At 44.5% G+C, this 25,097-nt stretch overlaps 2 protein-coding genes across 4 annotated transcripts in view; both read right to left on the bottom strand.

The window, feature by feature from the left end:
- The window catches only part of Map3k13 (mitogen-activated protein kinase kinase kinase 13), a 107,288-nt gene that overhangs the window by 38,116 nt on the left and 44,075 nt on the right, over positions 1–25,097 (bottom strand). The window lies entirely within an intron of this gene.
- LOC121465081 (MICOS complex subunit Mic19-like) lies at positions 4,970–6,389 on the bottom strand. The gene has a single exon (XM_041678267.1). The coding sequence runs from the start codon at positions 6,324–6,326 to the stop codon at positions 5,643–5,645; it is 684 nt and encodes a 227-aa protein (XP_041534201.1). The 5' UTR covers positions 6,327–6,389; the 3' UTR covers positions 4,970–5,642.

Genomic DNA, 25,097 nt, shown 5'->3' with positions numbered 1-25,097 from the left:
AAAAAAAAAAAAAAGTGAAAAACCAGACCCCAGAGATCAATGAGATGGTGCTTATCTTGAATCAAGTAAGTGCTCTCCCAGAAGAAAGAGGACATTTGGGGACAGAGGCCCGAAGGTGTTAAACTCTGGTCCCTGTGAATGAGGCGCAGGAATTCAAAGCTGGAAAAGCATGAGCGAGTGCGAGGAGAGGGAGGGGGACCGGTCTGTGGGTGAGAACAGAAGATCCTGGAGAGCAGCTGCGACCACAGAGGCTGACTGACAGGCCAGACTTCAGTGACCAGAAAGGCTGGAAGGCGGCGGGTGACGGGCACTGCACAGTCTACGCTGCGAGACTCACTCGCACTTCACTCTGCAGGAAGGAATCCACACACTGCTAGTGGTTGGCTCACTCTGCACTAACCTTCATTCTAGACGGCTCCTAGAGTGTCTGTTCAGAACAAGTATGGCTCTGAGGCCTAGGTGTTTCCACTACTCCAGAGACTAAGGAGAAAGGCATCAACACGGTAAGCCTGAGACAAGACTGACCCCTGCCTGACTGAACTGGAAGGCCACCGACTGCCTTTGTCTTTCCTTGCTATCTAATCTGCTGGCTGAAGAAGGCATGAAGACAGATCTTCAGGATGCTGACACAGTCTTCTCTGCTAACTGTTGGGTCTTGAAATAAAATGCAGCCTAAAGAGTCGACCCCTGGCTTTTCCTGCGTGATGGGCAACAGGGCTCCTTACACAGCCAAATTATCTTGGATCATCTTCGGCCCCCATAATAGCCACTTATTGCCCATCTCTGTGTGTGATCTAACATTTTTGTGACTGACAGGTAAATCCTTTGGAAAGTGTGAACAGACCCCACAGCTTAGAATGCTGTCAGGTAATATCCAAGGTCTACAGCAGAGATTTCCTGATAGTTTTCATATGCCATTAACGGTCTCCATTCATTCATCCCAATTACTGTAGAGGACAGAACCTTTCCTACTTCCAGGGAGAAGAAGTCGCTTTTCAGTCTGTGCTGTAACCAACCTCGCTTACATTTCTACCAATGTACTTAAAAGTGTCTTGATGTACGGCTTTCCTTGTCCTGTTACTAATCAACTTCACAAAATGATTACTACACTTGAACAGGGAATTTAGGGTGATATAAGTCTGTTCCTAGACCATGGTCACTCATGGTTGGCTCCAAAACAAACTATCTCTTATCCCCTTTGAGGAGAGAGCTGTTTCTTGCATCCACAGAGAAAAGTATGAATCAAAAGACAGGGATGAAAGACTATGGGGTAGTGAGAAACCGCAAGTGGCTGGAATGGAGTTACATTATGTGCACAGAGATGGATGCAGGGTGCTGGAATGTAGGTTACATTATGTGCACAGAGAGAGATGCAGGAGGCTTGGATATAGGTTACATTATGTGCACAGAGAGAGATGCAGGAGGCTGGGATGTAGGTTACATTATGTGCACAGAGATGGATGCAGGAGGCTGGGATGTAGGTTACATTATGTACACAGAGAGAGACGCAAATGGTCAGACGGGGATTAGAATGTAGGGAGCTCTGGACTTTAACATGGAGGTGATGAGTGTCTCTGCATTACCCTCTGTTAGAAAACTGTGGATAAAAATTGGCTTTTTAATTATTTTCTCAGTCTTCTACTGAGACCCAGATTTTAATTCCCTTTAAACTTTCCATCACCTTATATCTGTGAATGAGTGAAAATAACCTATCCTCTGAACTCTCATCCATCCATCCATCCATCCATCCATATACTTATTGAGCTATCACATGCTATGCTGCATATTAGGCATTAATGGACGATATATGGGTTCCTACCCTTATCTTATAACTTAGAGAGCAAAATAAATAAATAATAGCAACATGGTGGGATACTCTACACAGATACACACATTGTGCGGTGGGAGCTTGGAGAAAGGACAACATCTGATGTAGCCAGAGATGCCATGGAAACAGTTGTTTATCAGGAAAAAAGCTCACCTTTCTAGTGGGGTCAGGGGAACAAAAGGGACAACTCTTAGAAAAAGAAGGTCAAGATCAGACTATGGTGGACCTATGTGACAAGCTAAACCTTTGGGATGTGACCCATAAGACAAGAGAGGGACACTAAGGAATTTAAGCATAGGCGTGAAACGTCAAACTTGTAAATTAGAATCACATTAATGAAAGTAAAAGGTGAGTTGGAGGAGAAAGATTGAAGGTCTGGTTAGGAGGCAGATTTCAAAAAGAGAAATGGGGGCCTGAACCAAGCAGTAGTAATAGCAATGGAGAGAAGGGCACCATGGTTCACTTCAAACAAACAAACAAAAACCTACTGTCTGCATGTGGACATGTGTGCTGGTGTTTCTATGTGGGCAGGTGATCATTTGTGCATGTACACATGTACACCCACTGCCACTGCACAGGGAAGAGCTGGCAAGCAGAAGCTGACGGGAAGCCCCAGCCCTCTCTCCCTCTCGCTGTCCTGGCATTTGCTTTTTTAGTGGGGACTCAGTGTCCCTCTCCCTGTCCAAGTTTTTTTTCAGGCACTTTCTTGGGAACCAACTGCTTTGTTGTTGTTGTTGTTGTTGTTGGGGTTTTTTGTTTGTTTTGTTTTTTGTTGTTCCAGACAGGGTTTCTCTGTAGCTTTTGACCAGGCCAACCCTCAAACTCACAGAGATCTGCCTGCCTCTGCCTTCCGAGTGCGGGGATTAAAGGCGTGCACCACCACCACCCAGCTGCTTTTTTGTTCTTATTCATGAAAAATCAACATTATCATTTAATAAAGAGAAGGGGATAAAGCAAATTTTTTTTTAACACATTGACAGGCAAATGGAAAAGATGCGGAATGCCAGGGCTTTCCACCTGGACACGGCACGGAGGGGCTGTGAGCTGTCGCCCCCTTCAGGCTCTGTCTGCAGGAGCACACGTGGTACCCTTCCCTGCCTTGGGACACACTTCCGCCCTGTGAAATTTCTGGCCTCAAAAGAAGCGGTTTGTACACAAAATGAGTAGGCCAGGGTTAGACAGCACAGCTGCACACTTGGCAGGCAGCTACCAATTTCTGGAAATTACCTTGGCTTTGTGCCAACATCCCAGGATGCAAGCAAGGGTAGAGAGACAGAAGAAAGAGGCAAGGTGGTCAAATGGACGTCCTAGGTCACACATTTTCCCCATGTTGCTAACAGAGGATAATGTTGTTAATTAAGCTCAGAATTTCACTTTTACTTAGTGAGTAGGAATAAATCAAAGTTTTAGAAAATTCAGCCCCACAAATAAAGTCTTCAAAATTGGACATAAATATAAACAAGTATGATCAAAATTGAACAAAAATTTAAACTAAACATTATTTTTGAGAGCTATTGATGAGTGATGAGCTCTTTCCAACCAATCTTCTGGCATTATCTTATCTTATTTATTTATTTATTTATTTATCCCCCCTCCTTTTCTTCTTTAGACAGGGTCTCACTATGTAGCTTTGGCTGTCCTAGAACTCACCATATGGATCAGGCTAGCCTCTAACTCACAGAAAGCCCCCTGCCTTGGCCTCCCCAGTGTGGGATTAAAAGCATAAATCACCATACCCAGCTCCATGCATTTCATACTGATATCAAAATCCTAAGAGTGTAAGACAGAAGGCAGGGAGGAAGAGAGACCTGGATTCATATTTATTCACCACCATTTTCTTTTCTGGGCATGCTTGGGTGGGGTTTTTGTTGTCTGATGAGCTGGTTGGAACGTTTGCATTTGTTTAGGCAGCTCAGGCTGGCCTAGAATTCACAGTCCTCTGGCCTCAGTCCCTGGGATGCTGGGCTTCTAGAAACACACCACTATGCCTGGCTAACCAAATCTAAAATAAAAAGATACATACTCAACAGACATATACAATCAAGGGGAATAAAGGAAGAACCAGGGAACACCAGTAAGATTTTCTTTTAAAAATGAAAAAAAAAAACTATGAAGAAGAAAAGCCAAGCTCAATCCATTGCCGGAGAGGAGTAGCGAGGCGGGCTTATGAAACGCACCTGAACTGACAAGGGAGACAGAGAGCCATCAGCCCAGAGGCCAGAGGAGAGACACAGGAAAGAGGAAACCCAGATACTCGTAACTTCTCTCCATATTTAATTTCCTTTGTCTTTAACTACGGCAGCTATTTTTATACTCTAGGTTTTAATAAATCACACAATGCAAGCAAGTTTAAAGCAGCTATGCTCTTTGAGAGAATGTGAACATCCAGTCGTTCTGATATTTGAGAGGAGAAAAAAATAATTCCCATAGTTTTATCTTTGATATGTTTTAAATTAGATTATTTTATTAATTTAAGAAAATATCTCTAGGAAAACACTGCTCATGGGAAAAGACAATTAGATATATTTAGCAATGTTATGGAACACGTGAGCTCTGGGCTCAAGCTTTCTGGGCCACTCGCTCATCTTGGTTCCCGTGCTTCTGTGTAAGGCTCTATCTAACGAGGGATAAAGATGGCAACACAGCATGCCTGGCTTGCACTTGGTGCTGAATCAATAAATTGTTATTTATACTTTAATTCATAAGTGCTGAATTCTAAAATAAGGAAGCGTGATTATGTGTGTGTGCCTGTGTTTATGTGAGTGTGTGTATGAGCGTGTGTGTGCGTGCGGGTGTAAGAATGGCCTCAAATTTAGATGCTCTGTCTCTGCCTACTGCATGCTAGGATTGCAGCCACCATGCCCAGTGGGAATTGCTTATCTATCTATATAATTAAGAATAAGCTCAGATGAGGCCATGGGGTTCCTAATATCACATTTCATTCCTTGTGTGTGCCCACGCTCACACCTACAGGCTCCAGGGACTGTGTGGAGGGCAGAGGACAGCTTGCTGGAGCTCAGTCTTTTCTCCCATCATGTGAGTCCCAGGCATTGCATTCAGGCTGTAGGCTTGGCAGCAGGAGCCTTTGCACTCTGAACCATCTTGCCAGCCCAAGAATATGAATTTTTTTTTTTGCCAGTCTTTGTCAGAAAATAGATTTATTATTGATAGTGAGTGAAGTTGTCAGTTTTCACTACAGAAGTTGCATAAGCCAAGGTTTGCTTTATATTGGATAAAAATGCCTTATTTCACTTGCAATCATAAACATTATTCCAGTAAAAGAGGTACATTTTCTCTCCTTTTTGTCTTTCTCGCATGATCACAATGTTACAATGAAGTAGCTCTTACATAATGGGAGAACACCCCAGGCACCACAGCCCAGGCCAGTCCACACTGCTGCTCCAGCCCAGTGGGTACTTGCTGTGTCTCCATGTGAAATAGTTTAACGTCCCCCCTCCCAGCTTTCTCAGAGTAGAGGTCACTAAATGGTGGAGCCTGGAGTGAAAAGAACATTCTATGTCAGTAAGAGTTGGAAAGAGTAAAAAAAGGTACAGTGGACTGCCTTTCTCTTTTATTCATTTGTGAGTTTCATTAACACTTAACAGTGTTCTTTGATGACTGATCCTTGATCTAGACATTGGCCTTTTAAACTGTTGATCAAAACACGTTATGATTCTGTCTAGTCCATTTTCCAATGCCTGTCTGTCTTTAGTGGTCTTCTCTTTAATTGGGTCATTTTCTTACTAGGAAAAGAAAAAATGTTCCACCTCTGGAATTAACGTTGAAGGAGCGTTGCATGTTCTCGGGGGTAACTTTATCCTCCCTTCTCCAGCATGCTCTGTTTGGCATGGTTGACACAGTGCATGTACTGGCTGGCCAGAGAGGAGCAGCTGAGGGTCTGCTGGGTGTTCTGGCGGTAACACTGGAGGATTTTGGTCTGCAGATCTGCACAGACTGGATGATATTCATACCGCTTGAACTTGGCTTCCACCTCTTCAGCAGCTTTCTGATACTCCTCGGTGGTGACTTTGTAGAACTCTGAGCTCCTCTCCTCCAGTCTGGCCAGCTGCTCTTTGTAAAATGCATCCTGCTTCCGTATCACTCGGTCTTTCTCTTCCAGCTGCCGAGCCAGATGTTTTGCCTTCGAGCGTTCCTCCTCGCTGGATATCCTTTCCCGAAGGATGGCTCTGGTCAGCTGCTCATTGGCTGCAGCCCTCTCTCGTTCTAGGTCCCTGGCTTGCTTAAGGCGTCTCTGGTTTTCTGATTCCTTCTTAGCTTGCTCCAATGCCAGCTCCTCGGCTACTCTTTTTTTCAATTCTTCATCAGAAACTGAAGCACCATAAACACTGGAATACCGCTGAGACTTAGGGCCAGACGGAGAGGACTCCTTCATCCGGTCGATGACATTTTCTGAAAGCCGGATGCCCTTCACCACGGTGATGTTCTCGTTCTCGTCAGTCTCGAAGGTGACCCGGCGGGTGCTGGCCGTCCCGCCCATGGCTCCTGCTTCTGTCCCCGCAGAGTCCGCGCGTGGACCCGTGAGCACGTCAGGACCCACGCGCACACCTGCGCGTCAGGACCCTGGAACGCTTCCCTTGCCCTGCCCAAGAATATGAATTTGAAACCAAAATTGTCTTTAAGTCACTGGAGAAAAGAACCTTGAGGCGGCCACAGAGAATGATGTTTACATTTTAAAGTGAAAAGACCATTTTGTTTTGTTTTGTTTTTCGAGACAGGGTTTCTCTGTGGCTTTGGAGCCTGTCCTGGAACTAGCTCTGTAGACCAGGCTGGTCTCGAACTCACAGAAATCCGCCCGCCTCTGCCTCCCGAGTGCTGGGATTAAAGGCGTGAAAAGACCATTTGTTCCCAAGCAGTTCCGCAGATCAGACTCCCAGAAACAAGCGCTGAGCTACTGCAAGGTTTATGGACTTTGGACCTGGGACCACGCTGACCATTCCTGGAGTCTCTATGCCTTATTTAGTTTGAAAAAGGAGACAATTTGAAGAATTATAAATGCTGAAAGATTAATAACTCCCTTAGTGGGGTAGAGTGGGGTTAGCACAGTTTGTAATCTGATGATAAGAATAAAAACACTTAACAGTTTCTAATAAATGCCATGCTGTCAATATGTACTATGTCACACATTTTTTTTGCAGACTAAGGATGTTTCTCAGGAAGGAACTGCAGTCTAGTCAGACTGATCTAGTGAAGGCAGCTTTGGGGTTTCTACATAATCACTTTTCTGAATTCAGATTACCACTGTCTATATGATAAACGAGTAGCCACAGCAGGAACTGTCATTTACATTTTCAGAGGGCCCTACAGAGTCCACTGCCAAAGACGCACTGGCCAAAGCTGGAAATGCAAGCTGCAGAGCTGAGTCCATGCTGCCAAGGTATCTCTGGACCTTTTGGTTTGCAGAGAAAACTGAAACTGGTGTCAGTCACTGACTCTATAGATGTGGGTGTCCACTAGGAAATGTCCTCTTCTGCCTTAGCGGATGTATGGGGAAAATACCACTTACCCCGATGCTGGTCGTGGCTATGAAGTCAGGAGCTGGCTCTAGGGAGGTGGTGGATAACGTGCTGCTTAGCAACAGCTGTCTGGGCATCCTTTCCCAGGGTCTAACTCCCATCAAGAAAAGGTCTGTTTGCAACAGATGGAGACCATTTCAAAAAGACCCACAACCAATCAAAATGCAGAATTGTAGAGGCCTGTTCTAACTGACACCCCTACAACGCAACTCCTGCTGTAAGGCTCAGGGGTCAACAAGGATTTTGCTGTGAGATTGTGTCTCCTAGGGAAGTCAGAAGCTACACTCATAAAGTTTCAACATTACTGTCTGTGGTAGTTTGAATGTCATTCATCCCCAAAAACTCATAGCGAGTGGCATTACTAACAGGTGTGGCCGTGTTGGAGGAAGTGTGTCACTGTGGGGTGGGCTTTGAGATCTCCTTTGCCCAAGCTTTACTCAGTGTGACAGTCAGCTCACTTCCTGTTGCCTGTGGGATCAAGATGCAGCTCCTCCTCCAGTGCCACGTCTGCCTGCATGCCTTTATGTCTCAACATGATGATAAATGGACTAAACCTCTGCACTGTAATCCACCCAGTTAAATGTTTTCCTTCATAAGAGTTGCCGTGGTCATGGCGTCTCTTCACAGCAGTGGAAACCCTAAGACACTGTCTAAACATAGCCTGAACAAGGACGACACCACTAGACAAGCTAACATGGAAGGGCGGAAGCCCAAGAGGCTAAACCCTCGAAAAAGAGCTCCATGCAACTAAGCGGTTCTGAGATGGGGAGAAGCAGTCTTCCTCGGGGAAGAGCACACCAACTGGTTATCCAATGCCAACTGCTCAGCTCTGAAAACACTCACACATGTATCATTATACAGACTGAGCAGGCTGTGTTTATGCATTGAGGAGTGTGTGCATACGTGTGTGAGTGTGTGTGTATAATGGCGAGTGTGTACGTTTGTGTGTGACAGCAAGGAAGGAAAAGGAGGATATAAATTTGAAAGAGAGCGAGGGGCAGGATGCATGGGAGAATCTGAAAGGAGGAGATGGAAGGGGGAAATGGTATAATTCTATTATAATCTCAAAAATATTTTATAAAGCACTGTCTGGCACTACTATTAAGAGCAGCACGACTCCAAGCAGGCGATAAAGGAGGGAAATTGCACTAGCGCACTTCTCTCACCAAGCCACTGCCAGGCATTCTGACTGCTCAGTGGGGCAGCGCAGCCTGACGCAGGCAGGAAGGTGAATGCAGGCCACCGTGCTCTTGCATTGTGCCGGGCGGGGCTGGTGCCAGAGTGCACACTAACCTACAGGGCCCCATGGGAACACACAGTCACGGAGCCAGTGGAACCAGCGATGGGTCTGCACTGCCACTGGGCAGTCCACCCCACACTCCGCCCGCAGGATGCTATCAAAGGGCCTTCCGCCACCTTTGCTAGCTCACTGGCTTCTGTCAGTTGGAAATACTGGAATTATAGACTGCTGACAGACTTGCCATGACTTTTCTTTTTCAGGAGAAACCATTAATTCTAATAAATGTGCAAATTCACAAAGTGTAGATTCAAGTCTTATTATCTCTGTACCTTGATTCTCCTGGCTCTCCCGGCTATTTAGCTCAGCAGCACATACAGGCCCAGATATAATGGGATGTTTCACCTCAAGGAGAGAAACACATAGGAATATAAGAAACTTATTATCTGTGTATTGTATGTTAATAATATATTAGTAGCAACTGGTTCGGGGATGTAGCTCAGTGATACAGTGCTTGCCCAGCATGTCCCAGGCTCTGGGTTCAGTCTCCAGCACCACAGATAAAGAAAAAGAAAAAATAATAACAGAAGCTAACACTAACTGAGGTCCAGGCCTCTGACGGCTTTACACATTTTCCCTGGTTACTCCCGTCCTCAGTAGACCCTCTTTCGGCTAGCTGCCAAACACAGGCGCTGAGCACAGGCTACCCCAGTCCTGCAGCCAGAAACCAAGAGCACACCTTTATCCACACCCATGCTGTCATCTTGCTATGTAGCCCAGGCTGGCTCAAACATGCAATCTTCCTGCCTCAGTTTTCCAAGTACTAAGACTGTGTCTGCGCCACTACACCCCACTCTGTTTAAGGAGAATTCGGGAAGTAGAACTGGATTTCTGCCACCACCATTCCTTGAAGCTCCTTATCACAGGACTAGTGTGGCTGACAGGCACAGTCCTGGCGGAGGGATGATGAGGGAAGCGAAGCGGAGAAGTCTTCACCGGACTAACAATCGCTTCCCAGAGGAAGCTTTACTGCAGAGGATGGATCTGGGCAAAGACTCCGGTGGCGGCAAGTCTGGGTGCCAATTCACCGTCGACGGTTAACAGAGAGTTAGTAAGGCCAACTCAGTGCGTGGGACTGTCATGTTTAGACTTAGCGGTCTCCTTCCCAGCACCCTTTTGTCACAAAGGCAGTCCTGTGTTTTAGTCTCTTAAGCACCAATTCCATACAGACGACACTTTGGAAAACACACCAGAACATCTTGAGCTTTACAAGAAGAGAAATTTGAAACTGCCAATGATCGATATATTTTTTGTTGTTGTTTTAGAATCTGAATTAGACTTGGTGCTAGGGGGTCATTCGTATCTATTACTTAATTATTGAACACAGCCTATGCTTTATTCACTGGGGGAGCTTCCATTTCTATTCCCAACATAGCTGAGGCTGTACATTATTAAAGAGTCCTTGGTCATCTCCAGCCACCCAAATCGTGACAACAAGGAAGGGCATCAAGGAATAGTACTTGCTCTTAGGTACAGAAAATGAGTATGCATGGTAGCTGATGGAAAGAACCCTGTAGAACAACAGACTATCTGTGATGAAAAGATGATGCAGCCTTTCAACACAAAGTCTAGTTTTACAGAGGGTAGCATTTAGAGGTATAGTCAGCGACTACCTCTGGAATTATAACTTGAACTCACGGCGAGAGCGTGTTTAATAAATTTTTGCGTATGCATTTCTGTGCATACACATTTGTGCACATATGTTTACATGCAAGGGGAGGCCAGAAGTCAATGTCTGGTGTAATTCTCAGCCCCCCCCCTTGTCACTGGGATTACAGGTGTGTGCTGGCAAGCTCTGTATTTTAGGTTGATGTGGGGGTCCAAAATCAGGTGCACACGCTTGTGCAGCAAGCACTTTAGTGCCTGAGCCATCTCTGTAGCACTCGTATGAACACTGTAAAAGATTTATTATTATTGTATGTATGTGTAGGCATAGCCCATGCATGCCGGGGTGCCCTTACACCAGTTATAGCTGGTTGTGAGCTGCCTGAGATGGGTGCTGGAAACTGAACTGGGGTCCTCTGGAAGACCAGCAACCACTCCTAAGCACTGCGCCACCTCTACAGCCCCCACAGGATAATTTTCAGAAGACATAATTCAACAATCCTATCACCCACAGCAACTATATAAAGTACCACTTCTAAATCTCTCTGCAAAGTAGAGACAATTAACAAAGTAGAGGATATTAGCAACTGCTTTATTGCTCTATGTGTTTGGTCAACTTGGTTTTCTTCTTTCTCAGTGTCTGGTCTTGATTGGTGAGTAGCCATCAAATCTCATCGTGCTTAGAAAAGTTGCCTGGACAGTCAGTATGTCCACCAAATTTGCCTGAGTACTGTGTGTGTGCGCGCGTGCACGTGTGCGTGCACATATGTGCCATGAACTTAGAAATCAGTCAAAGAGCCTGTCAGAACTGTGTATAAAATAAGAGTAGTTCGGTATGTACAAAGGAACGAGTTTTCTTAAGAGTTAATGATGCTATGGAGGTAAACGACTGGAGTGGACCCTGAGCCTCGTGTGTGTGATGGGGGCCCCATGAGGGTGCTGGGAACTGCTTCTTTTGTGTGTGTGTTTGGGGGGTCCCATGAGTGTGCTGGGAACTGCTTCTTTTGTGTGTGTGTTTGGGGGGTTCCATGAGGGTGCTGGGAACCACTTCTTTTGTGTGTGTGTGTGTGGAGGGGGCATGTGGTTCGGGGAACCACTGCTGGAGCAGCCAGTGCTCTTTATTGCTGAATATTTCCCCAGCTCCTTTGCTGGTTTCTAAAAAGAAAAGAAGAAGAAGAAGAAGAAGAAGAAGAAGAAGAAGAAGAAGAAGAAGAAAAAGAAAGAAAAGAGGACAAGAAGCTGGGGAATAAAGAGGTGGGGGTGGGTCTGGGAGGAAGTTAAGAGACAAGTGGGGGTGAATATGATCAAAATACATTGCATGAAATTCTCAAGGAATTAATAAAAAACATCACATAAAAATTAAAGAAGTAAATCATGGGTTTTGTGTTTTGAGATAACTTTTTACCGTGTTGCTTAGGCTGACCTTGAACTCCTGGTCTCCAGAAATCCTTCTGACTTAAACCCTCTGAGCAGCTGGGATTATAGGAGCATGCCATTGTGGCCAGGTAAACAAATGCAGAGGTTTGTTTTGTTTTGTTTTTTTGTACATAAACGTTGTGATATTTATCCTGGTTTTAATATTTTTTCCCTCTTCATTTTAAAAGTTGCATTCTAAATAACAGATTGCAAGTCATGTATATGGGGCTAAGCACTATTATTATTGTGTGTGTAGAGATCAGAGGACAACTGGGTCAGAGGTGGGGACCCAGGGATTGAACTCAGGTCTTCAGTTTTGTACAGCAAGTGCTTTATCTACATGTTTCTGGCCTGTGTCTAGTCATTCTTAAAATAAAAGGAAAGAACATGATCACAATAAATGACATGAAATAATTTAAATACACACACACATATATGATCTTCAAGAGGAAAGTATTTTTCTTTTATTTTCAAGACAGGGTTTTTCTATGTAGTCCTGGCTGTCCTAGAACTCACTCTGTAGATCAGGCTGGCCTTGAACTCACAGAGATCCACCTGCCTCTGCTTTCTGAGTGCTAGGATTAAAGGTGTGCATCACTACTCCCAACCAAGTAGAATATCATGTAAAAGACAAGAAATGACAATTCTACTCCACGAAGTTAGGAAATAGTTGCAATCTTTCTGGCCTAATACCTTCTCTGACACGTTTTGAAGGAATATAACTATTTGGGAGACCTTCCACTGCCAAAGGAGTGGATGTAGCATAAATATCTCTTGCTTTCTTTAGCAGTCCACTGAGGAACTTTGGTCACCTAGTAAACTTAGTTCTATCTGATGCCCTAATGCTTTCATCTTATTACCAGCTCTTAAAATGACAACCAGTCTCTTCAACTTAAAGATTTCTCTTATCAGCGGAGAATGCTGAAAGTAGAGACGATGTTTATAATTGTTTCTCCAGAATTTTCCATGGAATCAGACACTAACGAGATCTATGAGAGAGAAAGAGACAGAGAGAGACAGAGACAGAGAGGGAGGGAGGGAGGAAGGAAGGGAGGGAGGGTGGGAGGGAGGGAGGAAGGGAGGGAGGGAGGGAGGAAGGGAGGGAGGGCGGGCGCTCGAAAGTCCAAGCGCTGCTGTGTGAGCATGAAGGGCCAAGTTCAACACGGGAACCCACCATGGTGGTGCACAGCCAGCTTGGCCGGTGAGATACCTTGTCTCAAAAAATGCTGAGAGGGGGATAAGTAGTCCTAGGGAAGAACTCCCCCAATGATTATCCAATACCAAGTGGTCAATCCTGTAATCATAAACATACTGTATACAGGATCCTATGGACTAAGCAGGTTGCATCTATGAATTTGGGAAATATATATGCAGATATCATATATATGCATGTTAGTTTCTGCCATGGCAGCAGCCTGCTCTGCTGTCAAAGCAGGTAAGTTCCGCCATGACCTGTGGCCAGGTGTCTTTCCACCATCAGCTATGCAACACGTGTACCCCTTAAAAGTGCCCGCCAGGCACATCTCGCTCTCTTGTCTCTTCTTCTCTCTTGTTTCTCTTGCCTCTCCTGCCTCTTGCTCTTCCCTTGTCTCTCTTCTTCCTCTGGTTTCTCCCCTGTCTACCTATCTGTCTGTCTGTCTGTCTGCCTGCCTCTCTCATGCCCCCCACAACAACACTCCTTTCACTCTTTCACCCTCCCCTCCCCCAATAACCCTCTTGCACTAATTCTGTTGCACGTGGTGTGTTTGCTTAGTGGCATACCTTGGCAGTGCCCGCCGAAAGGTACCCACTTCACCTTTCTTTTTTTTATCCTTTCAATGTATATGCAAAAAAAAAAAAGGACATGAATTTGAGAGAGAGGTTTGGGGTGGGACATGAGAGTTTTAAAGAGAGAAAAGGGAAAGGGGAAAATGACACAACTATAATTTAATTTAAAAAATGGTAGTCAGTTCCTTAGGAATAACACTGAATTCTGGCCTACACATATGCACACAACACGTGCACCTATATGAACACACACATACACACACATACATGCACACATTTTGAACACACATACATGCTCCCATAAATTAATAAATCCATGTTTAAAATTTAAAAGAAATACTTATAAACTGCCCCTATTTCATATTTCAGTAGATGGTTTTGAAATCTAGAATTCAGTAATTTGCGGTCAAGTTTTTATGAGTGGCAACAATGACAGGTCTTAAACATCCCAGGCTATACCTGAAGGAGGGGCATAGAGCTATGCATCATGCGGCACTGCTCACTAGCTGCAGATAGACGAGAGAATACTGCTTTCCTGTGTGCTATGACTATGTTTATTACCATTAGTTACTAAAGAAGCTGTTTTGACCAGTGGCTTAGTAGAGTAAAGCCTGGTGGGAAATCTGAACAGAGATATAGAGAGAGTAGGCAGAGTCAGAGAGACTCCATGTAGCTGCTGAAAGAGAAGGAAACACTGGAACCTTAGGAAATTTTACTGGTAGGCCACAACCTTGTGGTGATACACAGATTGGTAGGAATGGGTTATTTAATATGTAAGAGCTAGCTAGGAATATGCTAGAGTCGTTGGCCAAAGAGTGCTGCAGTTAATACAGTTTCTGTGTGATTATTTGGGTCTGGGTGGCCGGGAAATGAATGAATGGTCTCCTACTACATTTCCACGTTATTGCTAGAGTCCTGGCGATTGCCAACATGTCAGTAAACTGTGCCAGAAGAACCCTGAGTGACTTCCTTCCTTAGAAGTTAGTTCTCACCTTCCACGGATGGAATTCAGGCCATAGGCTTGGTGGTAAGCACTTTTACCTTCAGAGTCATCTTGGTGGCACATGAGTAACTTTCATTAAGTAAGCAATCTATCATTACCAGCAGGTTCCTCCCAGGTCCATCAGTAATCAGACTACACTTGTTATGTGAATTCTCCATGCTTCTTATACTGTGATTGGAAAGCAGGCTAAGTTTTAAGTCAGAAAGGCCATGTCTGATGCCTTGCCCTGCCACTTACCAGCTACAGAAGTATCGTGTGTCTAGTGACCTCACTGTGAGCTGGACACAGAAAACCCTGGGTGGGTGTAGACACCAGCCAAACTGACATTTTACTGACTACATCCTATTAAAATACTCAAAAACAAAACAAAACAACCCCCCCCCAAAAAAAACCCCTGAGGGAGCACTCTCAAACTTCTTCTATGAAGCCAGTATCACTCTAATATGAAAACCAGGTAAAGATGTGACAGGTATGAAAAGTACAGGCCAATATCCCGGATGAACACAGACTCAGTAAAATACCTGCGAAAAGAATACAGACATACATCAAAGAGATTATCCACCATTACAAAATCCAACATGCCTTCATGATAAAAGTCCTAGAGACAGTAGGACTAGCGGGAATATATCTCAACATAATAAGAGAGATAGATGAAAAACCCACAGTCAACTTCAGCCTATAAGGATCAAAGCTTGAGTAATTCCACTGAAGTAAGGAACAAGACAGGGATGTTCACGATCCCCACTCCTTCATCACTCCCTTCCTTCTGGTTTTTTTTTCTTTTGTTGTTGGTTGTTGTTACAGGGTTTCTCTGTAGCTTAGGAGCCTGTCCTGGAACTTGCTTTGTAGACCAGGCTGGCCTCAAACTCACAGAGATCTGCCTGCCTTTGCCTCCCGAGTGCTGGGATTAAAGGCGTGTGCCAACAATGCCAGCCCCTACTCCTGTTCAATGCTGTACTCAAAGTACCAGCTGGAGCAATAAGACAAGAGAATGAAATTCAAAAGAAGATGTCTTGATACTATTTATGGGAGCTCTCAAGCGTTCTACCAGACAACTTCCAGGAATAATAGTCAAATGAAGCAACGTGGCAGAATCACTTTGCCCAAATCAACAGCTTCTCTATACACCACCAGCAAAAACAGAGTCTCATTCATAATAGCCTCAAAGAAAATACAATGTCCAGGAATAAACCTAACCAAGGAAGCAATGATCTCCACAAGAAAACTTTAGTCCTCTGAAGAAAGAGATAAGGAAGACGTCAGAAAATGGACAGATGTCTTCGGTGATGTTTTTTGGCAACTTCAGGAATAAAAGGCAATTCTCATTTTTTAAAAAAGAGGGAGGAGCGGGAAGGAAGGATGATGTAATTATATTATAATCTCAATTTTTGTGAGACAGGTTTTCTGTGTGTATCCCTGGCTGTCCCAGAACTTGTCCTGTAGTCCAGGCTGTCCTCAAACTCAGCTATCTCCCTGCTTCTGCCTCCTAAGTGCTGGTATTTAAAGGCATGTGTCACCAAGCCTGGCTTAATTTTTTTTAAATATCTGAAAGACAAAAAGAATTTCCTGTCTAAGAACTTCTCAGGGACTTCAAGAAGGGAACAGTAGGAAATTAAACAAACAAACACGGGGCCCGGTTCATCTGTGCGGGTTATACCGCAGTCAAGCTGGCCTGACTGCCAGCCCTAACCTTTAACGGTAATTTATTCCATTTCCACAGCCTGACAGTGTAAAGGAACTCAGGTTCAAATATAAGCCTTGAATGCATGTCCACTCTGTGTCGTCCTCTTGCCTTGAAGAGAACTTACTTCCGGTCTTATTGGGAGAGAGACTTAGTGTCCTCCTGTTCCTGCTGTCAGTCTTAGTGGCAGAGAGACTCAGTGTCTTCCTCATAGTTTGTATCTCATATTTATCCTCTGCATACAAAGGCTTTCACTAATATGGTAAATGATAAGTTCTCAATTTGTCTGTTTATTCAGTCTTAAATGGATGCCTCATTTCGGCTACTATTTAGGGAGAGCGAGTGTGGCAGTGGTTGCTGCTGATGGCGGTGCAGGGTAGTGGGGGCATGTGGGCACTGTCCTGAGAAATGAGCATATGAGCCTGCAGGTAGTGGTTTCCTTCGTCTTCCCGCTGTGTTCCTCCTTGTCAGGACTTGGGAAGGAGAACACGACATTGAGATACGACGACTTGGGCGCCTGTTAACAGTTTGTTACTTTGGAAAGATTTGAACTCATCTTTAGTTACAGGGTCTGTGTTATCTGTGCACTGCATGTGCCCTCCTGACTGTCAATAATCTCATACGCTGGTCTTGTCAGGTAAGGCACAGGGGAAGACACGATGCCCCCTTTCGCTTTCCCACTTCGTCGGTTTACAGCAGATGTCATACTCTGATAAAATAAACGGGCAAGCAAACGGTGTACAATGCGGTGTTCTGGCATTGATGTACACTGTAAAATGACTCCACTGAATAAACCCATCACGCCACCATGCCTTTTAAGATTACAGTAGCATAATACATGTAGCCTCAATTGCCAATGAGAATACTAAAACAGATCATTTATTGTAGCTGTAATTTCTGTTCAGCCAATTAATGGGTAAGACTACAGTCCTGTTATGATATAACATGCTATCCTAAAAGGTTTCATAATTCTCAGTGTACCATCGCTGCTAAAGAACCTCATCAATCAAGAAGATGGACACAATTCTAGATTCAGAATCGGGTTCATTCATTAGTCTTTAGAATTTCAGGCAGGAGCAGATCAGGAGATCTCCACTGATTTGACCCCAACTCCTTTGATAATTCCTATTTGTTTTAGCGAGACAGGAATCATTTCATTGTACTCACCACTCCCCCAAACCCCATGGATGTAAAGTTAGCACTCGGCTTTTTCTTTATTTCCGCTTGGCCACCAAGTTTTGATCTGGGCAGACCCTGTACCATAGGTTCTGCACCCTTTTTGCATGCATAAGATACATCTGGGACCTCAGGACTCTCTGCCTCCCGGGGCACAGCTTAAAGGCATAGTAAATGCATTTTAGCTGGAGGGGAACTGAGCCGCAGCTGAGACAGTCTAATAATTCACACTGGGGAAAGCCCTTGGAATTCAGAGGCACACTGCCCAGCTGGAGAGGCGAGTCTAATCTCTGCTAATGATCTCTCTCCCTCTCCTTCCTATGGGGGCCATGCTTTTTACACATGTGCACTCAATTACATATGCACACTCGGAGGCTGGGGAAGCCAAAAACACAGCACCAGGATTAAATTACACAGTAAGACTTCCAGACATCATCTGGCCCTACATCCTGTCAAATAAATACAGCCTGTATTTCACAATGTGCGGCTTTATGATCTTCAGAGTTCAAAAGCGTCTACAACTAAATACTAATATTTAAATGTTATAATATCGGGATTTTATTGTAAGATGGAATAAAATAAGCTTGGCTTCTGAAAGGTTTTTGAATTAAAAATAAACATTAGGGGAAGATACACAGATTTAACCTTGAACAGAATTTGAAACTGCTAACAAAAACATGCATGGTGTAATAAAGAAGTTAAGGAAAGTATAAACAAAACATTTAAAGAGTGAAGTAAAAATAAGGAGGCAAACCATAAATAAATAAAACAAACCAGTGTGCTAGCAACATGAAAAAAAGGACTCACAGATTTGGAGCGGGGCTTTCTATCGATCAGAGTAAAGACACAATTGTTCAAGTAAGACAAAAACATCCAAATCATCCAAGAAGAATTTCTGCTTCTTCTGAGAGACCCCCCCCCCTTTCACAGATGTACCCCAGATGAGAAAGATGACAGCGCTACAACAATACCCTCCAACACAGTGCACGTTTCCCGGTTACCTCTCCTGACCAGGTGGCATCCACAGTGCCCCAAAGCAGCACACAGTAAGAGATCTGGAGTCAGCAGCTCTTTGAGGCCTGAGGTCATCCATTAGGACGAGCCACGGCCCGTTAGAAAGTCTCCTCTGACTGTGATTTTTCATATGTGAGCTCTCAACAACACCGAGCAGCTAACAATAATAGGTTATGTTCTCTGGCAAGAACCTGAGTTCTTATGTAGGAGATAGGCCTGTAAGCTTTAACGATTAGCCCAAAGGCAGGGCCTGTAGCTCAGCAGTGGCAGAACATGCCCCAAGGCCCTCAGCATTGAAAGCACCCATTCAAGAAGAGCTGACACCCCCAATGAAAATTCAGGAATCTGACCAGAATTTGTGCCTTAACATTTGATTTCCACACTTAAAATCCCCCAAAGAGCCTGACTACTTATTTCTGTAATGCATAATGTTCTTCACATTCTGATGAAACTTCATTTAAAACAATATTTTGATAAATGGGAACATTTGGAGAATGTCATTTGCAAACAGTACAGATTATTGTTAAGACAGAGGCAATTTAATAGCTAACATCCTTGCTGAAGTAAGTCGGGAGTGATGAGGTGGGAAGTCACCATCTGGGGCTATAAATTACAACCTTGCTACATGGTAATGGACTGGGGGCTGATCCATAAGGCTCCCCTAGGAGAGTTCATCTATCAGGGCAGCCATCCGGAGAAGGCAAGGAGGCAAGGGCAGCTCCGAGTCCAGAAAGGGCCTCTGCTACAGCTGCAAGATACAGCCCTGTCTGGCTTTCTGAAGTGACACCAGGACACACACCCCTCCTATGCAAAGTCCTAGACTTATTAAATTATAAAGAGAAGTCTTGCGTACACTTCACAAGTCGAGTGGGGTCAGGATTCAGAGAGCACTAAGCGAATAAACCCAAGAGAAGAAACGGCAGCTTTTGGGATATTTTGCCGATTTCTGGTCACCTTGCAAGTATTTCTTGACAAGAAGATGGCGACATTATTTACAGTAATGAGAAGCAGCAAGTGTTAGCGTTTTTGCGTGAGGACACTTATGTAACCACGCACACACCCGCACGCACTGCCGAAGTGGTTGATTATGCTCTTCTGTCTCTCGCTGCAAGCTAAGAGCTGAGCTGCCTCAGATAACTTCTCAACATACGATACTTTTAAAGGTGGATGGGGAAGGAAAAGACGGAAGACAACAAGGAGAAAATAAAGAGAACTTCTGAGAATTAAATTTTTCAAGATAACCAGAAAATTATAGGTTCCAAGAAAAACAGCCTTAATGAGACCTGAGTTCACTCTTGGAAGAAAGAGAATACAATCAAGAGTGCTTAGACAACCATTTCTTGCTTGTTTGGAATGCTGTTTGAATACTTACAAATTAGACCTGTCTTCTCTCCCAAAAGATTCAAGGTCTCCAAGTTAGTTCTCACTGGTGCCCCCTGAGAAAGACACCCCTCAGATTTGCCACCCAAGTCACAAGACTAGAGCAAAACCGCCCCTTTTTGATGAGGAAAGAGGTCACTTACAACATATTTCTACTTACTCATTGACCAACTTAACAAATACTTTGTTAATCATCGATGGTGTTGGCTATGAAAAAAAAAACCAGTGTATCCCTGCCCTGGCGACTAGAGAAGAACACACAGATAAGTAATGACTAGGTGCTGTGGGATCCTCTCTGCAGGGCAGGTGCATGTTTCTGAAGTACAAAGGGAAGATTACTGTTCCACATGAACAGAGAGGAAGAGAGAGCACCACTCGGGAGAGGCATGTACACACAATATGCACACACAGACACATAAAGAACCACAAGGCTATGTGGCGGAAGGGAGAAACAGCAGGGTGGGGGAGGTGGCTGACAGAGGTGAGAAGGTTAGATCTGAAAGATGGTTCTGTTTTAGAGCAGTAGATACGAGGGAGGTAGAGCATGGGAACCAAGCTACCCAGAGAGACTGCAAAGCTTATCTAAGGTGTTTAGAGTATGGCGGTGCCCTGGCTGGAGTCAGGGGTAGAGGACCAGCCGTTCTATGTCAGTGCAGAGGAGCCATGGCAGGTACCCGTCCCCGGGGAGGTCAGAAAGCAGGGAACACTCAACCCGGAAAAGCCGCTGAAACAGAACGTGGAGGTAGTTAAACTGAAATGGCATGAGGACGTCGGGAAGGCAGAACGGCAATGAAGTCTGCAGAGTCACACGTGGCTGTGCTTTTCTTTAATTTGGTGATCAGCATTATTCCTCTCTCGAGTAAGTTTTATCATCGCCAGTGTCTTTTCGTACACCGGCACACATATAGTCCATCTTCTCATCTCTCCCTCAATCTACCAGCACCTTTATTCAAAGCCCCACCCTCTATAAGCAACTCTTTTAACTCAACAGACGACAGTTAAAGGGTGCAGGAGGAAGCAGGGATAGCTAACTTTCCTGACCGGGAGAGACAAGATCTGTATTCTCGTTAGCACATGGCTGTCCGTCGGTATCTGTAGGGATTGGCTTGAGGACTCCCTAGAAAGCTCCTAACACAAAGTGAAGACATATTGACCTAGAAGGTATGCAACCCTCTGTACTTTAAACACTCTCTGGACTGCTTATAGTGCCTAATATAACATGAGTGCCGTGTAAACCATTGTCATGGGTCATTGTGTGGAGATCAACGATAGAAGTCTGGGCATGCTCAGTCCAGATACAGTCATCACATTTTCACGAATGGGGAAACTCACATGGAAGGCTGACTGCATGCATTTATTGTTTCAGGGGATGTGGGGCCTGCTATGTTGCCTAGGCTATCCTTAAATTATTAAGCTCATGTTTAGCATCTTGAGTGCTGGGTGCACAGGGGCACGTGGCCACATCTGTCTCCCATTGCTTTATTTAAATGTTTAGTGTTCTAAAGGGAAAGACGACCTGGCCGCCTGAGTCCAAATGACTATCAACAAGTACTGTCTACGGAGAGTGCTGCTGTTCAGCCATAAGTTTCAGAAATATCAATCTGTTTGCACTGACCCTGAGACAAGAGGCCCCAGGAAAAAATGACTGTGATGCCTACAGTCTACAGAGGGTGGAAAGGATGACAAGAAAAAGTCAGAATCCAACGAGCCTTTCCTGAGTGTTTGCTGTGCATGGCCACACATGCGTGGAAAGCTGACCGCCTATTGATTTGTATATTCCTGACATGTCACCAATTTAAAAAGCACCAAACGAGAAACAGGATCTGTTCTTCAGAACTCAAGCCGAGCCAGGCAGGAAAGATGGCTGGATCTACTGAAGACACAAGGCAAACCCGGCAGACATGTAAGTCTGGAATGAAGGCAGATTAAGCGCAGCCATGATAGATTTGCAGAGAACAGTGAGGTATAACATGGGCAGGGAGCTTAATCTTCCTGCCTCCAGGGAATAACGGGCTGACCATCTGTCTTTGGAGGGAAGTGCTGTCTGGTCTGGAGCTTGGGTGGGAGGGTGCCTTTCTTGCTGATGGTTTGAGAAACTTTAAATGGCTAAGCCATAGGTTTGCCCATTCGAAGATGCTGCTCCTCTCTTAGGCATTTTGGTAATTTCTAGAAACAACACTGCTTGCCAGTTCTCGGTATCACGCTGTGTCTTGTGTTTCTTTGTCTAACAACCAAACCAGGATAAATGCCTCAAAGCCCTTGACAGTTTGGTCTATCAGCATCTCTTATCACAGTCAATTAGTGCTCTGCCCTTTCTATTAACCTCTGCCCCACCCTTACAGAGCAGAGGGTGGCCCTGAGGCTTCCAGTGATTAATTTCACAAGACAAAGGATTGCAAATTCCCTTCAGGTACATAGTCCTTCCAGGAGGCTTGGAGGCCGGGCAACCTTTCCAAGTCTCTCTGGCATATGGTAAATAAAGCTCTACTCCAGCCTCTGCCACATTGCCGTTTGCAGGCCTGGGCCCAGTGCCATGCCACAGCCCTCAGGGCAGGCCGAGAACTGGGCTCCCCCACCCCCAATCACATGATTCCTTAGATATTTATACAGATCAGGCCAGTTTGATGCCTTTCCCTCCCCCAAGGCAGGGTTTCTCTGTGTAACAGTCCTGCCTGTCCTGGAACTAGCTCTACAGAGCAGGCTGGCCTCAAACTCCCAGAGATCCACCTGCTTTGCCTCCTGAGTGCAGGGATTAAAGACGTTCACCACTATGCCTGGCTTGATGACTTCTTTCTCCCTCGTCTTTCTACCCAGGAAAGGAAGAAGAGGACAAGAGAGAGCACACGCTGTCGGAGAATGTTTCCCAAGGAACTCTTAAGTGCTTTGAACATAATTAAGGTTTACATTTTTCTCTGTCAAAATCAAGATGAATTCATCTATAGTTAGCATACACTTGCTATGCTAGGGCTTTTAAAGGCTGTGTGATATCGTTTAATACCCCTTGACGTTTATGACCTCTGCTACTGCGGTTTAATGACTGGAAAGCAGTGCCAACAGCAGGCAGCCAGCTGGGGCACAAGTGATTTGGCCCTGCGCAACTTAGAACCACTCTCTGCCTCCGTTTCCTCATCTGCAAACCAAAGGAAGCGACCTATAATGATCTCTAAGGTCTTTTTAGTCTGGAAACATGTCATGCGATTGCACACCTCACTGGGGGCCACATCTATCAGAGAAAGCATACAAAAGATTCTTAACGTGGTGAACAGCACTGAATCAAACTGTCCCTACTACATCTTCAAGCTTACGATGCTCAAAACAGTCAGCTCTAGAGAACATGAAGCAAATCACTAATGAGAACATTTTAACAGTGAGGCCGGGAGGGATCACCTCTACCTACTGCCACAGCAAGTGTCCCACATCATGCTGGCAGAACTCTACCAGACAATGGGGCTGCTTGTCTCAAGGCTCAGTGATCCAATGGGGCTGCTTGTCTCAAGGCTCAGTGATCCAATGGGGCTGCTTGTCTCAAGGCTCAGTGATCCAATGGGGCTGCTTGTCTCAAGGCTCAGTGATCCAGTGGGGCTGCTTGTCTCAAGGCTCAGTGATCCAATGGAGCTGCCTGTCTGAGGCCAGCTGCCAGGAGTGTACATAACTCTGCAAACCTGTCACCTAGCAGTGAAAAGGCCCCCACACCTTCCTTCCTCAGTCGAGTCGCTCTAAACTGGACACACAGGGCTTCACTACATAACCTTCTGACCACCAGTTGACACATTCAAGAAAGAAAAGGGTGACAGCCAGCTCTTACCTGTCTGGGGCAACTGATGTTCCCTACCTGGGTGTGCCTTTAGAGACATTTCTCAAAAGAACTACAAGTAAAAATGACTTTATCTTACATTTGTATACTATTGTGTTTCCAAAGTCATTCATATATTTTAATTCTATTTGAGCTCCAGAATAACCATGTGAGGTAGGTAGAGCTAGTATCAAGGCTTCTTTGAAGGAAATGGAGATTTAGTGAGGTTTGGTAATGCAGTCTTTCCTTAAATCCTATGTCACCACCTACAGTTGCAATTGGATGGATTTTATTTATTCATTTAGCATGTATGGGCTGGGCATGTCATGTTTAGTAGTCAAAGGACAATCTGCAGAAGTCAGTTCTCTTCTTCCACTAAGTGGGTCTCAGGTTCTGATCTTGGGTTGTCCGCCTTGGTAGCAAGCACCTTCACCCCCTGAGCCATCTAGCTGGCCCTATGATCTTGTCCTACAAGTCTAGAAGACTGAATTTATTTATAATTCCAATGCATTTGTTATGTCTTCTATAAATGGGGGAAGAATAAAATGCTGATATGGAATTTTAGGATATATATTTTGAAAAAGAAACCAACAGCATATTGCATTACAATATTTCAAAAGCTGAATTAGAAACAGGGAAAGACTAGACTACCAGAAAGGGAAAAGTCAAATACTATAAAGAATTTGAAATAGCCTATGTATATCAAGGAACAAGAAGCTGGGACTCCACTTACGTGGCTATGGGAAATCACTGTCCATGCTGGAGAAGACGTTTTAGTACCACTGTTTTGGGGTCACACTGCTATGAATAAGGTCTTGCCCATGCCCCCAAACTCCTTGGTTCCCTGGCATGGACTGTGGCAAAATGACCTCTGGTTTGTCTTTGGAATCTTAAGAGGATGGGCAAACATGCTTGTCTCCCATGGACAAAATTCTCACAGCAGATGGCAAATTTATTTGTTAATGTTACAATGGCTCATATAATTAAAAATGTACATAAAAGAATATGTTAAAAGGATGAAAATCAAAAGTATTTTTAATAAATAAGGATTTGCAACATATGAGGGTTAAGATGGTTGAATGCTTCCAGAATGACAAAGAAAGTTGGAAAGGCTGTACAAGTTATAAAAGTCTAAGTTCTTAAAACTTCTAAGGTCAAAGTTCAATCAAACATCTACTTAAATCACTGGAGTTATTGATCTGTGATTGGTAACAGTTACAAGTACTGGCTTAAGAAAAAAAATGTACATCTAATCAAATATTATTTAAAAGTATTTGGATTTGCCAAGCTTTGTCTACATATTACACGGTAGCTAAAAGAAACAAGCTGGTGAAACTGATCCTTTAAGTGTCTTGGAACCATAGTTGGAGGTCTATACTAATGGAGCCAAGAGGGATCAAATAGACAATCTCTTGCCCCTTGTCCTCTGTGGTGGTTTGAATGACAATGACCACCACAGGCTCATCTATTTGAATGCTTAGTCATCAGGGAGTGACACTACTTGAGAAGGAGCTACTTGCTGGAAGTGTGTCGCTGAGGGTGGGCTTTGAGGTTTTAAGGGCCCAAGCCAGGCCCGGTGTCCCTCTCTCTGCCTGCTACCTTG

Source organism: Microtus oregoni, unplaced genomic scaffold (genome assembly GCF_018167655.1).
Source record: "Microtus oregoni isolate MIOR12 unplaced genomic scaffold, Mior012 000029F_ref0000214, whole genome shotgun sequence".
NCBI lineage: Eukaryota > Metazoa > Chordata > Mammalia > Rodentia > Cricetidae > Microtus > Microtus oregoni.
Note: the sequence above shows the minus strand (reverse complement) of the source record. Positions and strands in the feature narration are given on the sequence as shown.